The 13,480-nt window shown below is 39.3% G+C and overlaps 1 protein-coding gene across 4 annotated transcripts in view; it reads right to left on the bottom strand.

Annotated features, from left to right (window-relative positions):
* Positions 1–13,480, bottom strand: part of ryr3 (ryanodine receptor 3) — a 114,640-nt gene that overhangs the window by 39,415 nt on the left and 61,745 nt on the right. For all 4 annotated transcript variants that reach the window (XM_085248289.1, XM_085248288.1, XM_085248287.1 and 1 more), the window contains 9 exons: positions 12,822–12,908; positions 12,186–12,412; positions 10,924–11,136; positions 9,602–10,211; positions 8,988–9,188; positions 6,945–7,047; positions 5,847–5,981; positions 2,576–2,849; positions 2,320–2,434 (listed from right to left, as the gene is read on the bottom strand). In XM_085248289.1, the coding sequence (XP_085104415.1) occupies positions 2,320–2,434; positions 2,576–2,849; positions 5,847–5,981; positions 6,945–7,047; positions 8,988–9,188; positions 9,602–10,211; positions 10,924–11,136; positions 12,186–12,412; positions 12,822–12,908 (1,965 nt within the window). The remainder of the gene's footprint in view (positions 1–2,319; positions 2,435–2,575; positions 2,850–5,846; positions 5,982–6,944; positions 7,048–8,987; positions 9,189–9,601; positions 10,212–10,923; positions 11,137–12,185; positions 12,413–12,821; positions 12,909–13,480) is intronic.

Here is a 13,480-nt window from a genome sequence, read left to right on the forward strand (position 1 = left end):
GCTCAGAAATATTAGAATTCTTTTTAATGTCACTACAGGATGCAGAGTACTAGATGCTTGGGTCTGATAAAGGTATCTAAACTATCATAAAGAGTATCATGGAATCAATAAATAAAATCTATTTCCTGTTTTGAACACAGAAACTGAAAAATTGTTTGACCTTCAAGCCCTTTTGCATCTAATGCTTTTAGATCTGTGCCATCCTCATTTTTCTAAGTCCTCACATGGGCTCAGTCCAAGCCTCAGGCTGAGCATAAATCACTAGAGTCATTTGCTCTGTAGCAGAAATGCAGAAAAAGTAATTGACAGCAGAGGAGGAGAGAAACCCCATTTTACTTTAGGCAGATTACAATCTGCAAAAATGCACAGCACAGAAAATCACACTTATCAGACAACTGACAAATATTGAACTTTCAATCATGCCAAAGCTTCCACCTCTAAAGGCAGATTTGACAGAAACTTTGAAAGCACAAACAATTTTACTTTGAAAATATACAGCTTAACAAGTTTCTTTGTTGATTCCCCATATGCGGTCCTGCTGTGCGTGACCGGGAGCAAACTTTCTGTCAGTGTCCGAGTTCAGAGATTTATTCCTTCATAATATTCTATAAACCATCTGTCTTGATTGCGTGATAAAACCTACGACTCGCACAATCTCATAATATACAGCACCATGCCACGACTGAAACAACATCAGCGGTAATCAAACAGCAAATATTAAAAACCTGATCTATATTCACGACTGTCACTGTATATGGCCACAGCGAGCGAGGTACACGTATCAAGTGGCATGAAACCAGTCAGGAATTTATGCTATGAGCCTGTGCGATCACAGTGCCAGAGACAGACACGAAGGTCTGAATGTCTCCCTGAGGTCCGTCTGTCTGAGGTTCACTTCAAGCTTGGCACTGGCTGCAGCATTAAATCGCAACCAGCTCTTCCAGCTTCTGTCAGCACCACCCAAAAAGGACAGGTCTGAGTGGCCTCCTGTCACCCCTCTGATACCTTTACTCCTCTGTCCTCTCTATTACGCTGCGGTTTTTCTGGGTATTAAGCAGTTTCTCTTGGCTCACTTCAGCCTCTTTTGTTTTCCTGAGATCGGTATACAACTTATTAAGCATTAAAAGTTCTGTCAGTCACAAACTCAAACTCTTCCCCTAAAACTAAGCTTTGTAACAGAAAATTAACCTGCAAATGTTTTGCTAACAGATTTACTGTATGAGTCATTTTGCAAGCAAAAATACCCAAAACAAAAACACGCTTGTTTGGGTTCTTTAAAATTGATGATTTGCTCCTCCTTTTGCTACATTTAATTCATAACTGTCATGATCCTGGGTCCTTTTGACACAGCGTTTTGTGTTTTCTCTTCTTGCGATTTTGGTTCTGTTCTTCCTCTGTTTAGTGTTTACTCTGTTCTGCCCGTGTGTTCCTGTATTTAGTCCGCGTTTCTTAGTTTGTGTCCTTTCATGTGTAAGTTCCTGTTTTATTGTGAAGGTCTGCGTCTTATGTGAGTGTTTTCAGTTTGCCTCCCTAGTCTCGTCACGTTAATCACTCCCAGCTGTGTTCCCCACCTGTGTGTAATCTCCCTGTGTTCTCTGAGTGTATTTTAGTTGTGTCTTCTGTCCTAGTAGTTGCTGGTTCGTCTGTGTTGTTTTCCCTCGGTCTCCCTGCATCTCTCCATGTGTATTTCCCCGGACCTCCCTGCATCTTCGTTTCTGGTTTGTTTTGTTAGTTTTACCCAGTTTAGGTTCCAGTTTCATGTTCCCAGTGCCTTTGTTGTTTGTATTTCCTTCGTTAATAAATACTCACCTGCACCAGAGCTGCCGCGTCCTGGTCCTAAATAATTCCACGCGGCTTGCCCCGGCAAACCATGACAATAACTGATTTTTGGCTTGAAGGCTAATTATTGACCAAAATAAGGAATGTGAGGAAAGTGGGCGGGGCTCTGAACAACTATGGAAACTTCTTTTTTTTGTATTTTGTATAGACAACAGCTTTCATTAACACTTTTCCTTTTATAACCACTTTTTATTAACATAATCTACACATTAATCATGATGAATTGTACCCCTAATTATGGTGAAAGAGGCCACATAACAAATAAGAATCCGTCAAAAACATGTACAAACTTCTTTAAAAAGTTATGAACAGGATAAGGAGTTTTAAAGAACTTCTCCAAGAGTTAAGATTGGGAGCTACTATTTCCATACATGACTAAAAAGTTAACAGTTTCAATGAATACGATCCATTAAAAAAGGACTGACTCGATAGTTTGTAGTGGTCAAGGAAAACCAAAAACATGAGCAATGTTAAGCTCACCTGTGACTTGTCTCCCCCAAGCACGTTCACCATGACCTCCATGACTGTCTCATGCATGCCCAGCACTCTCATCAGATTAGGATGCTGGTAGAAAACCTTGTTGTTCATGATGTCGCTAAGAACACAAGAAAGCGATTTATAAAGCCCACAGTACTGTAACCGCGGGAGAGTACACTGTTCACAATGATATATTTCTAGAATCGGGCATTGTTTTTATCGTTTATAACAGTGTGCGCATCATAATATATTTTCTTACCCGAGCCCATCAATCATGAGTTTCTCCTCTTCCTTGCCCATTCGCACTGATAGCAGAGATCTGATTTGACCCAGAGATGCCAGCAGGTTAATAGCATCTTGCACAGATGCGGCACTGATGGTGTACGACTTCTTCATGGCCCGAAGCAGTTCCCCGATGCCGTCATACTGTCTCCTCAGCAGGCTGAACATCACTCTCACCAGCTCTGAGTCCTGAATGTGAGACTCCTGAGCCCAACTGGTTATGGTCTGGGAGATAAGCTCCTTCAGGTTGGCTGGAGAAGAGACAGTTCAGTATTCTTAAATTGAGAAATAGAAGCAGTAAATAAAGGTTGCTCTACAATCATGTATCTGTCAAAGCTTCAGTTGATTTTTGTTGTCTCTCAAACCTTTGAATGAGCAAATTAGAGAAAAAATAAAAATCTATGGACCGGGCACTTCAAAAGCATTGTTCATTAGGAAAGATGGATGATATGCTCTTTATTTTTTCTCTTTTTGTTCCAGAGATATACAAAGACAAGCTAATTAAACTGTAGTATAGGTTTTAAAACTGTATGTTTTAAACTTTATCTTAAAGTCTCATGAAACTTCCCTCTTAACGATGCCAAGCACCAATAAAACAAGGACCAGTGGAGAAAAACTTGAAGTCATATGAAGTTGTAGCTAAATGCTGCACCTCTCAAAACACTGCAATTCCAAAGCCATCGCTGAACCTTGAGCGTTTAATCCAAATAGCGCAACATCTGCTTAAAACAAAGGGCCAGATTCAAGCAGAATCATAATGAGACAACAGAGACGGTGTAGATGCCCTGAAGGTGAAAGTGTTGCAAATTCACATCTGCTCTGAATCATCTCAAACCATGGCTCACAAGGGAGTCACTGAAATCTTATGCAGTCTGCGTGCTAATCTGCAAATGACAGGCAAAAATATAGACATGAGCACTGGCACAGCGCTGTACTCCAAAGTCAGCATAAACCATGAACTGAATTGGCTTAATTAAAGCTCTTAGAAAATGTAAATTAGTCTATTAGTCGGAACTAATTGGGAGCTTTAATATTTTGTCAATATATTGGATGTAACCCCACAATCATCTCCTGATGAGTCTATGAGGATGCTAACAGCATATCTGAAGCACGCTAGAGTGATGCAGGAATATAAAGAGAGGAACAAACAAACAAATTTAATCACAAGTTCAAGCCAAAGCGGTTGATATTAAAGCTGGCATTTAAATCTTGGAAATAAGCTCCTTAGCTGTTGGCAAACTAAAAAAAACAAAAAGCCTTATGGATGATTCCAAGTTTTTATAACTTCTGAGTAATCTGACTAATTAAACAATGCTGTGAAATCAACAATAGGTGCTTCGATGCTTTTCATCAAAAGAATAAGGAAGCAAAAGTTTTAGAGACAAATTACTGGCTTTAAAGTTTTATAACAGTGAATGAGCGTTACCGTCAGTTAATGAAAGTAATCATCCCCATCCCAAAAGGACTGACTAGGCATTAATTATATATAATCTGACATATAAAGATCCGACAATAAAATTACACGTTGAAAAAATTAGCAGCTCTAACTTTGTCAGGCAAGAGAAGCAGCTTATTTCGCCCGTCCATCCTTTTGTCAGACTGTTTCATCAATTTATTTGATGAACAAAACAGACTCTGACAATGCTGCAACGCTGAGTCAAGTGAAAAAGCAGAATTCAACCCATATTTCACTCACAATAGAACACAGCAAACGTGGTAAAAGTTTAAAATGTGAAAATGTACACTTTGAAGAAAGAACTAAGGTTATTTTTTTAATATTTCATGGCAGCCAAACCTCTCCAAAAAGTTGAAACTGGGCCATGTTTACCACTGTCAGGTGACAGTCTGTTAATGTCTGGGAGCTGAGGAGACTAGTAATAATGTCCAATGGTCTGATAAGGGATTCTCTTAATTTTATGATGTGTCCAAAGTTTCAGCTGGTAAAAGATCTGGACTGCAGGTAGGCAAGTTCAGTATCTGGACTCTCCAACTATGAGAGCATACTGTTGTAATAGATAGAGTTTGCAGTTTAGCAGCATCTTCCTTAAATATGCAAGGACTTCTCTGAAAAAGATGGCATCTGGATGGGTGAATATGTCCCTCTAAAACCTGCATATATGTTTTAGCACTCATGGTGCCTTTCCAGATGTGCAAACTGCCAGTTCCAGAGGCAGTAATTCACCTCCATACAATCAGAGATGCAGTTTTCCACTTTTCTTTAGCACATTTTTAATGAGCTTTGGCCCAAAGATGGTGGTGTTTATGGATTAATTTTATGTGTGGATTCTTCTTTGCATTAACCTGCATTTGTGGAAGTGTATTCACAGACAAAGATTTCTCCATCCAATACTGACACCGTTAATTGTGGATTGGTGAAACTTTGTCTCTCTCAGACGTTACGTTTTTTTAATTATTTATTTTTTTATATCCAATCCTGTTACTGATCTATTGCATGTTAATGTAATTAGTTGCAAAATGTTCCTCCAACTGTTTTTTTTGTACCACTCACTTTTCCAGCTTTTTGTTCCTCTGTCCCAACGTTTGTCAGGCACATTACTACCAAACATTTCAACATAAGCTTATTTTTTTCATGATATAATAAAATGACTCAAATCAAATATTTAAACTATTTTCTATGTTCTATTGTGAATAAAATACAGTTCATGACATTTGCAAATCATCGCATGCCGTTTTTATTTAAACTTTACTTAGCATCGCAACATTTTTGGAATTGGGTTTGTAGACATGCTAAAGCAGATCCATCAGGATAATCTTGAATCAGAACATCCGTCCATTTATAATGCTTTTGAATAATGCAGGCTGGAGCAAGGTATTAAAATTTATGGCAGAGAGTCTTGCAGGAACTGTCCATTAGTCTTATTCTATTATTTGAAACAGAACAAAAACATACTTTGAGCAAAGGGCAGCAAAAAAGAAAAAGCTTGAAGCAAAGAACTAGTGATTGGAAAGTGTTTTGTGGTCTGCAATATTTATTATGGATAAATCGGTACCGCTTTATGATTTTGAATGTCAATATAATATTTAATGCTAAACATAGTTATGTGGTATATGTTTAGAAACTGATAGCAACCACAAAGTCCTGCTTACGTGTTGCAGCACCAAGATAAACAATTGAAATAATAAACCTTAGCCTTGCACTGCCGTATGCATTGCTGAGTTATTGTTAAACTTCAGTACAGTTACTGGTCGCTAGCTTGTTTTCTTCTTTGGTGTTAAAGGCTACTTACTGGGGGCAGCCTGTTCAGTCTCTGTGGGTTCCTGCTCTGTCTTCTGTGGTGGGCCCTTGATTTTATACAGTAAAGCCAGAAGACGGCCTTTAATTGAAGTGTCCTGTTCTTCTTCTTCTTCCTCCACTGGAATTCCTGCCAGGAGAAATGGAGGCGCTCAGAGATTTATCCTGGTATACCGACTGCTTCCATGTGCATTGTGTAAAGGAAACAAAAACCCATTTTAACGATCATTCTCATAACATAAACATATTTATGTTGCCAGATAATATTAACTTAATTTGCAGAGCACTTTTTACAACACACAGTTACATAGTGCTTCACATTTTAATAAAAGAAGTGTTCCCAGCATGCAAGCAGACAATCATAGGATAGTATAGGTTCTTCTTACATTCATTCACACATACATTCATTCCATACAAGCAGTCGGTGCGAAGAAGATTGGGGAATATAATAACATACTGTATAAAATGATTTTTCCGCAGTCATTTAAAACAAACAAGTCCTGAAAGGCTGAGGATGGCTGTTCCAAAATTAGGTGCTACAAGCTCTGGATTTAAATTAAGAGTGTGAACCAACCAGAAGTCTCTGATCAGATGATCAGAGAGACAGGCTGCTGGAATAAGGTCTTTGCTGGTCTGTAACGTAAGAAGAACCCTGGCAACTTACAGCTCAGAACCTTTTTAAATATTAATTCAGAGTTTCACTTGAATCCAAACGAGTGAAGCTACAATGTGTATGTATCCTTTGTGTATTGTCATCACAAGAACTGCTCAGAGAATCTTATTAATATGAATTCTGAGCACCACAAAGAATAAAATCTCAAAGAAGTGGGGTGGAGGTGGGATGCAAAGTGGCTTGCAGATGTGCAGCAACTGTTGGCAGAGATTTTCTAGCAGAGTCCTCAACTTATTTTTGAGGACAGTGTTTTAGCTCGACTTCATGGCCTGTCTGAATAATGCTATGGTTAGTTTTGTGTGACAAGATGTCCTTATCAGAAGATCTACAGTGACACCTTTAGACATTTATGAACAGAAATGCATAACATCTTTATACAAGTTGTATCAACAACATTAACTGTCAGCAGTTGGACTTTACCACAATGCAGCCGCAGTTCTTCATGGAACGAGTTGAGCTCATCCTGGATCTCCACGGGACAGGGGCAGTCCTCACCTGCACTGAAATTCAACAGGATGTTTATCTGCAGAAAACAAAAGAGTGTTTACATTATAAGACCAGAAAGCACTTGAGAACAGCAACACGGAAAATAATTTTAGATAGGAAGTGAGATCAAAAGAAGGAAGGAGAGTGGTAAAGAATGAATAAAAGAAGGACTGCACAGTAGAGAGCAGTGGAAAGTCACAGAGGCAAGCACATTACCATTTTAGAGTCACAGCATAATTACTCATGTAGTCTCCTGCGGTAAGTGCTCACATGGGCTTGTCAGATAGTGGCCATCTGATGAACTCAGACAGAAATAGTCTGAGCATTTTTATATCACACCCAGTCAAATGTGAAACTAAAAACATTAAACAGGTATTTACATAATATAATGCAGAAAATACTTAATGTATCATGTAGAACCACAGATCTGCTGTGCTTGCTACAGGTCACAAGTTAACTATAAAACACTAAATATAAATGAGATGCAGCCATCGCAGAGTCCAGGTTAGCCTATTCCCATGTCTATTTTAGGCAGAGCTTTTTAATAAACCACGGGAGGTTTCTTATTGTGGAGAATCTCGCTTACAGTATGCACCTGCTGCTGACCACCACAACTTAGTTTCAGGGATCAGAATATATCTTGGAAGTGCTTATCCTCAAGGTTTCACAGCTCAGAGGATGCACAATTAAATATTTCAAACATGAATGCTTTGCAGTCATGCAGCAACCTTGTCTAGTCACTACCAGGTTGTTTTCAACAATACTACAGGACAGGGCAAGCGATGTGAACACAGAACACATCAGAGACTTTATTCCTTATTTTCTTTCCTTATTTACTCAATGTTTCCTATTCTCTAGTCTGGCTCAGAGACATGCTACAGTTTACATAAAAATATACTATCTAGCAGAACACTGGATATTGGATTTTCACAGCAGCGTAACCTCGTTTTGTTTTCTTCTGGCTTCAACAGACAATGACCTCCAGATCGTACTGAAGAGATTTTCAGTGAAGTGGCAAGAATGGTTCTCTAAGGCCATGGTCCTCAGCCAGAAAAGGGTGCAGTCCCTCCTCTGGGTTGGAGATGAGTTTCTGCCCCAAGTGGTGGAGTTTAAATATCTTAGGGTCTTGCTTACAAGTGACGGGCGAATGATTGACTGAGATTGACAGATGGATCAATCCTGCAGTGATGTGGACTCTGCACTGATATCTTCTTGTGAAGAAAGAACCAATTGAAATAGTTTGGGCATCTGAACAGGATGCATCCAAGAGCTCTCCTAGTTGAAGTGTTGCAGGCAAGTCCCAACCAGAACATGCTTTAGAGATATCGGTTATATCTCTCAGCTGGCTTAGGAACACTTTTGGTGTCCCATTAGATGAACCGTATGTCTGTTTAAAGTGCTCCCCTGAATAGACTCTGCAACCCAGAAAAGCAGTGATGGATGGATGGATGGATGGCATTTTTACTTTGATAAACTTAAGATTTTGCAAACATTTTTCACAATGGTCTATAGAAAGGTTCATTAATCATGTGCCAGTTGTTTAAGTTCATCTTCTGCTTAAACATATTTGACTTATAAAAAATGAACCCACTGTAACATAAAGTGCTCCTGTGGGACTAATAATAATTTTACCCTGTAAGAGGCCAAAGGTTTAACTATCACTGCAGGGCCAATTCACTCCTAAGTTAATTTTAGCTGCACATATGGCCCAGTTTATCCTTCGGGAATTCCAGCAGAAAATAAAGTTAAGAAACTGAAAACTAAAAGGCAATTAGAGAACTGCAGCACCTTGTGTTCTAGTGTCTGCCTCTGACTCTGTTCTATTCAAGGTCATTGATTTTGTTTTTACCCCAAGGTCTAGGCGATCCGTCCAGGGTCTTATGACAGTATGCAAACAGAAACCACCTTGAACATAAATTACATCTCAGAGAGGATGGAAACACTTTCTCATACACTGGCCCCTCTGCGGTGTTGTACCTGCTCCTGCGGAGGTGAACGAAACTCTTTGGTCTTTTTGGCAGTGACAGCGGCAGACATGTTGAGAGCCAGCATTAGCTCATTGTAGCGGAACTTCTGATTGTACTGCAGCTTGGACACGAAGCTGTCGGAGAAGGAAACAATGGATTCGATGCGGTGCTTCAGCTCGCAGTCACAGAAGTAGTGGAGCAGCTCACACATCTGAAAAGGACAGAAATCTGTGAACAACTCAAAGGTTTTCTGTTTCTTTATGTCTCTATTGGTTTTGATTTTGTTTGTTTCACTGTATGAATGACATTTTTTTGATTTAACTTCATAGCTCCATCTCCATTATGCATGATTATTATTAGCAAGTTTTAGTCATTTATAGAACATTAGTATTCAGCCACTGCCTTACTTTCTACTCATGAATTCATCTCTCAGCAAGCGATAAATCATAAAAAAAATCAAAACTGCTGACAAATGGGGAATTAGTGTACCTAATCTCATGAAGGCAAAATTAAATTTTAATTAAAACCTTGGCAGATAAATTGATGGAGTTAGTTTAATTCAGCTATTTCCTATCTTCAGTTTATCACTGAGCTTAATCATCTGTGCATGATTATTGTCATCACCTGGCGTTTGACAGACTCTGGCAGAGACTTCTCCAGCAGGCCTTTAACTTGCGGTTTGCTCTCCTTGGTCTCTTCCTCCCCTGCTTCTACAGCCTTCTCCTCATTCTTGCTCACCTCCTCCTTCTCCCCTGACACGGCCACCTCATCCCCCTTAACTTCCTCACCCTCTTTGGTCTCTCCGAACACATTGGGGTCGATCAGGAGGAGAATCAGCCTCACCTCATCACTGGTCAGGACTCCCATTATTAACAGCGTTCCAATCAGTTTCAAAATGGGAACAAACTGGTACTCAAGACTCCCGCCTACTGGGTCTCGGATGTGTGTCCCTCCACCTTGCACTGCCTCGGTTAGCATGCTGATGGCTTTTTCCTTTAGGATGCCCAATGGGATCTGGGGGCTGTAGAGGAACTGTTGGCGTTTGGTGTTGATGATTCCCACAGGGGAGAAATTGACCCGAGGTTTAAGGGAGGTGCTTAGGTCCACCCCAGGAAGTGAATGTCGCTTGGACTCATCTGGGAACAGCTTGATGGAGCGCGTTTCATCCGTCACAGGGATAATGAACTCGTTGTTCATCATTAGACGGGCTTCCTTTGCTGTCTCAAGATGAATGCTGACAATAAGTAGAATTAGTTCAATCATAGCATGAGTAAAGACACTGGCTATTACAAAAACACGCAGAAAAATGATTCATGATCTCTCCTAAGAACTATGAATTATGCTGTATTAGTATGGTTTCCACAAACCAACAGTACCCAATAACCACAATACATCTGTAAGAGATAGTAGTTGTGGTGATGAGTGCCTGACAAGCAAATAATGTGCTGATTGCTCAAACTCTGTTACTCATAATCAAATTTCTTAAACCAAACCCTCCTGTTACAAAGGCTTTAACAATCACTGCTTAAAAGTGAATTTTCAGCAATATAGAAGGTACACATGAGTTTGCTATTTGACATCATGTGAAGAAAAGACAGTTTAAACAACAACACTGAGATGTGAGGTGGAAAAACAAATACAGCAGAGGGATTATTAAGATTTATAGCACAAATTTGCTCAGTGATCTCACGTAATGCTGCATCAGTTTAACAGTTAATGTTGTTGCAGATGACACTGTCAAATCATAATTCTATCATGTATCATCATTAAATGATCCGATGAGTAAAAACACGGCAGCTTTCTTCTTGTTTTGATGCATGGCGGGTCATTGACTGAGGTCATTTTTTTCAGTAAGATAAATTAAAAATCAAAATTCACACCAGCTGAGCAATCCATAGCAACTTACATTTTAAGTATATAAAATATATCGAAACACACCAACACACCTGATAAGGACATTGTAGAAGCCCTCTCTCAGCATGCCAGAGAGGTACTGATTGTCGATTGTGTAGAGGAGCTGTGATTGGTCCAAATGGCTGCAGAGGGCGTGAGCTACACGAGTGTTTCCCAGTGCACAAAGGGCACAATACAGCTTTAGTGTGTGGTAGTGGAACTTCCTTAAGTCTTCGTGCTCAGATAACTCCATTATGTCCAAACACCTGCAAACAAAGACACCACAACAACAAAGTAAGCTCGAGTAAGTCATTTACTCTGCTGATCACAGCAGAAAGACTTTGCATTAACTTAATGAAAATCATCAATATTCTAATTAAAACTGTTTGTTTTATGTAAACAGCAAACAAATGTATTACTAAAGGCCTGTTTACTCATCATTAAAACTTATTTTCCAGTATGTATTCTGATATCAGAACACACAAATACACATGCTACGAAACAAGAGTTCATCTATGGGGCTGCAAAACACATTAATAATAATAATAATAATAATAATAATAAACACATTAGAAACCTCTTAGCATCTCAATCCATCACAGTCTGCAGTTAACATGAAAATTGTAGCACTGTGCATAGAATTGACTGAGATTACTTTATATGATGTCACATTATGTGTGGTTTGTAGTTTGTCGCCTTAATGTTATGTCCGCTTACAGGAGTCTTTCCGTGTTAAAATGCACATTTGAATTGTATGAAATAGGAACCATTAAAAATGGTCTAGTAACTTCAAAGTCCATGGTCCATGTCAATTATTTGGTCAGACACATGGATGCAGCAACAGCAATTAAAAGTGTGAACATTTGTGAAACATTAGTAGTGTAGCCCTAAATCTATCTAAAAATGGAATGACAGGCTTGATTAAGTGTATAGGCAAAAGGAGAATATTCATTGTGATTATGATTCATCTGGGCAAAACTTTAAAGTCTTTGTTAGCAGCTACCTTCAATTTAATTACAGTGACCCTCACCAGTGAGTACTCAGCCCAGGTAGTGCCAAGAAGTGTTTGTTCTGGAAGCAGCTAATCTGTCTTAAATGTGTTTCATCAGCCCAATTCACAGTAAAGAATGAATGACAAGTATCTATTGTTACTCAATCATTTGTCTATGGAAGCTAATTTAAGTGCTATAAATGTGAAAAGACACTGAACGCACTACATCCTCCCTAACAACTAAAGGGAACACAAAGTAACACGTTGTAAGTGAAACAGTCACTTGTCACTGTTTATACGGTTTATAGAGTATTATAATCACACCTGTTTTCTTCAGGTATGTGTACAGCCATCATCTGCATAGGCTCCAGACACTGGACCACCCAGCCATGTCTTTCACTAACACGAGCCGTCTCCACATTGAGAAAGGTATTGGGCATCCGGCTCCAAAGCACTGCCACAATTGTCTGCACATCCAATCGTGGCGGACACTGTGGCACCGGATTCCTGTGCTCGCTCTTGAATATGGCTGATGAGAGTGGCATGGCATCCTGGGATTACAATGAGGACAAGAAGGAAAAATCACATTAAGTAGAAAATTTGATTAAATGAAAACTATATTAATATCTGGTTATATCACATCCTTTCAGTCAATAGCGATGCAATCAGTTATTTTTATATACGTAGTGCTTTCTGTGACATCCTTTCTTCACTGTAAATATGTATATTGATTACTAATTTTCCAAACACACACAAAATTAATCAGTGCAAGAGCATCCTAAATGGGTCACCAAGTCAAAATATAGGCCAGCTGGGCAGTCCATGACTATGAATGAATGGCATTAAAAATTCAACACCTCTTAATTAGTGTGAGGAAGATAAAGTACATAGCTGTTTCATAACTTGATGAAAAGTGCTTAAAACTGTGTACAGTGTTGTTTGGTTAGGACAGAAACAAACCTTTATCTTAACAAATTCAAACTGGAAGAGGTTTGCACTGGTGGGGAGGACAAATACAGCAGGGAAGAGCTTGGTATTTGGTTCCACCTGAAAGTAAACAAAGCCATACTTATCCACATCAGCCTATCCCATGTTTACAGCAGCACCAAAATGAGACAAAAGTGCAGCAACACATGCAGAACAGAGCTCTTCCTTGAACTCAGCCCATGGTGGAATCTGAAAATTTATATATTTAATGCAATGAGCACTGTGCTTGCCTCGTGTTTGCTCTGGTGGCAAATTCAACTAATGTCAGAAGGCTTTTAACCCCTAAGCTTGTGGATTAGTTGAAGTTTGAAATCCAAGTTCAATGAGTATTAGCTGGTATATCGATGACAACCATCACAGACTTTACAAAGAAAGAGAACAAACAACCAAAGCTTTGATGCAATAACAGGACAAGAAGCTTTTCATCAGGTTAAAAGCCTCCTGGTTCCCTCAGAGGGCTTTCTCCTTCTTAAAAAGCCAATTCATGACTAAATAAAGCAGCGAGATGAAAGGAGAGAAACAGGAGATTATGCAAGATAAAAAAAAAGGAGAACACAGGCGGTAGAAGATTCTCAGTGCACCATTTCAGTGTCTAGTCAGGCATTCAATGTGATGCTTTAAAAACCAGAGAT

The sequence above is a fragment of the Mchenga conophoros genome, linkage group LG15 (assembly GCF_057382185.1).
Source record: "Mchenga conophoros isolate Kocher_MC1m ecotype Shallow Benthic linkage group LG15, M_conophoros_male_GT1.1, whole genome shotgun sequence".
In the NCBI taxonomy this organism is placed as follows: domain Eukaryota; kingdom Metazoa; phylum Chordata; class Actinopteri; order Cichliformes; family Cichlidae; genus Mchenga; species Mchenga conophoros.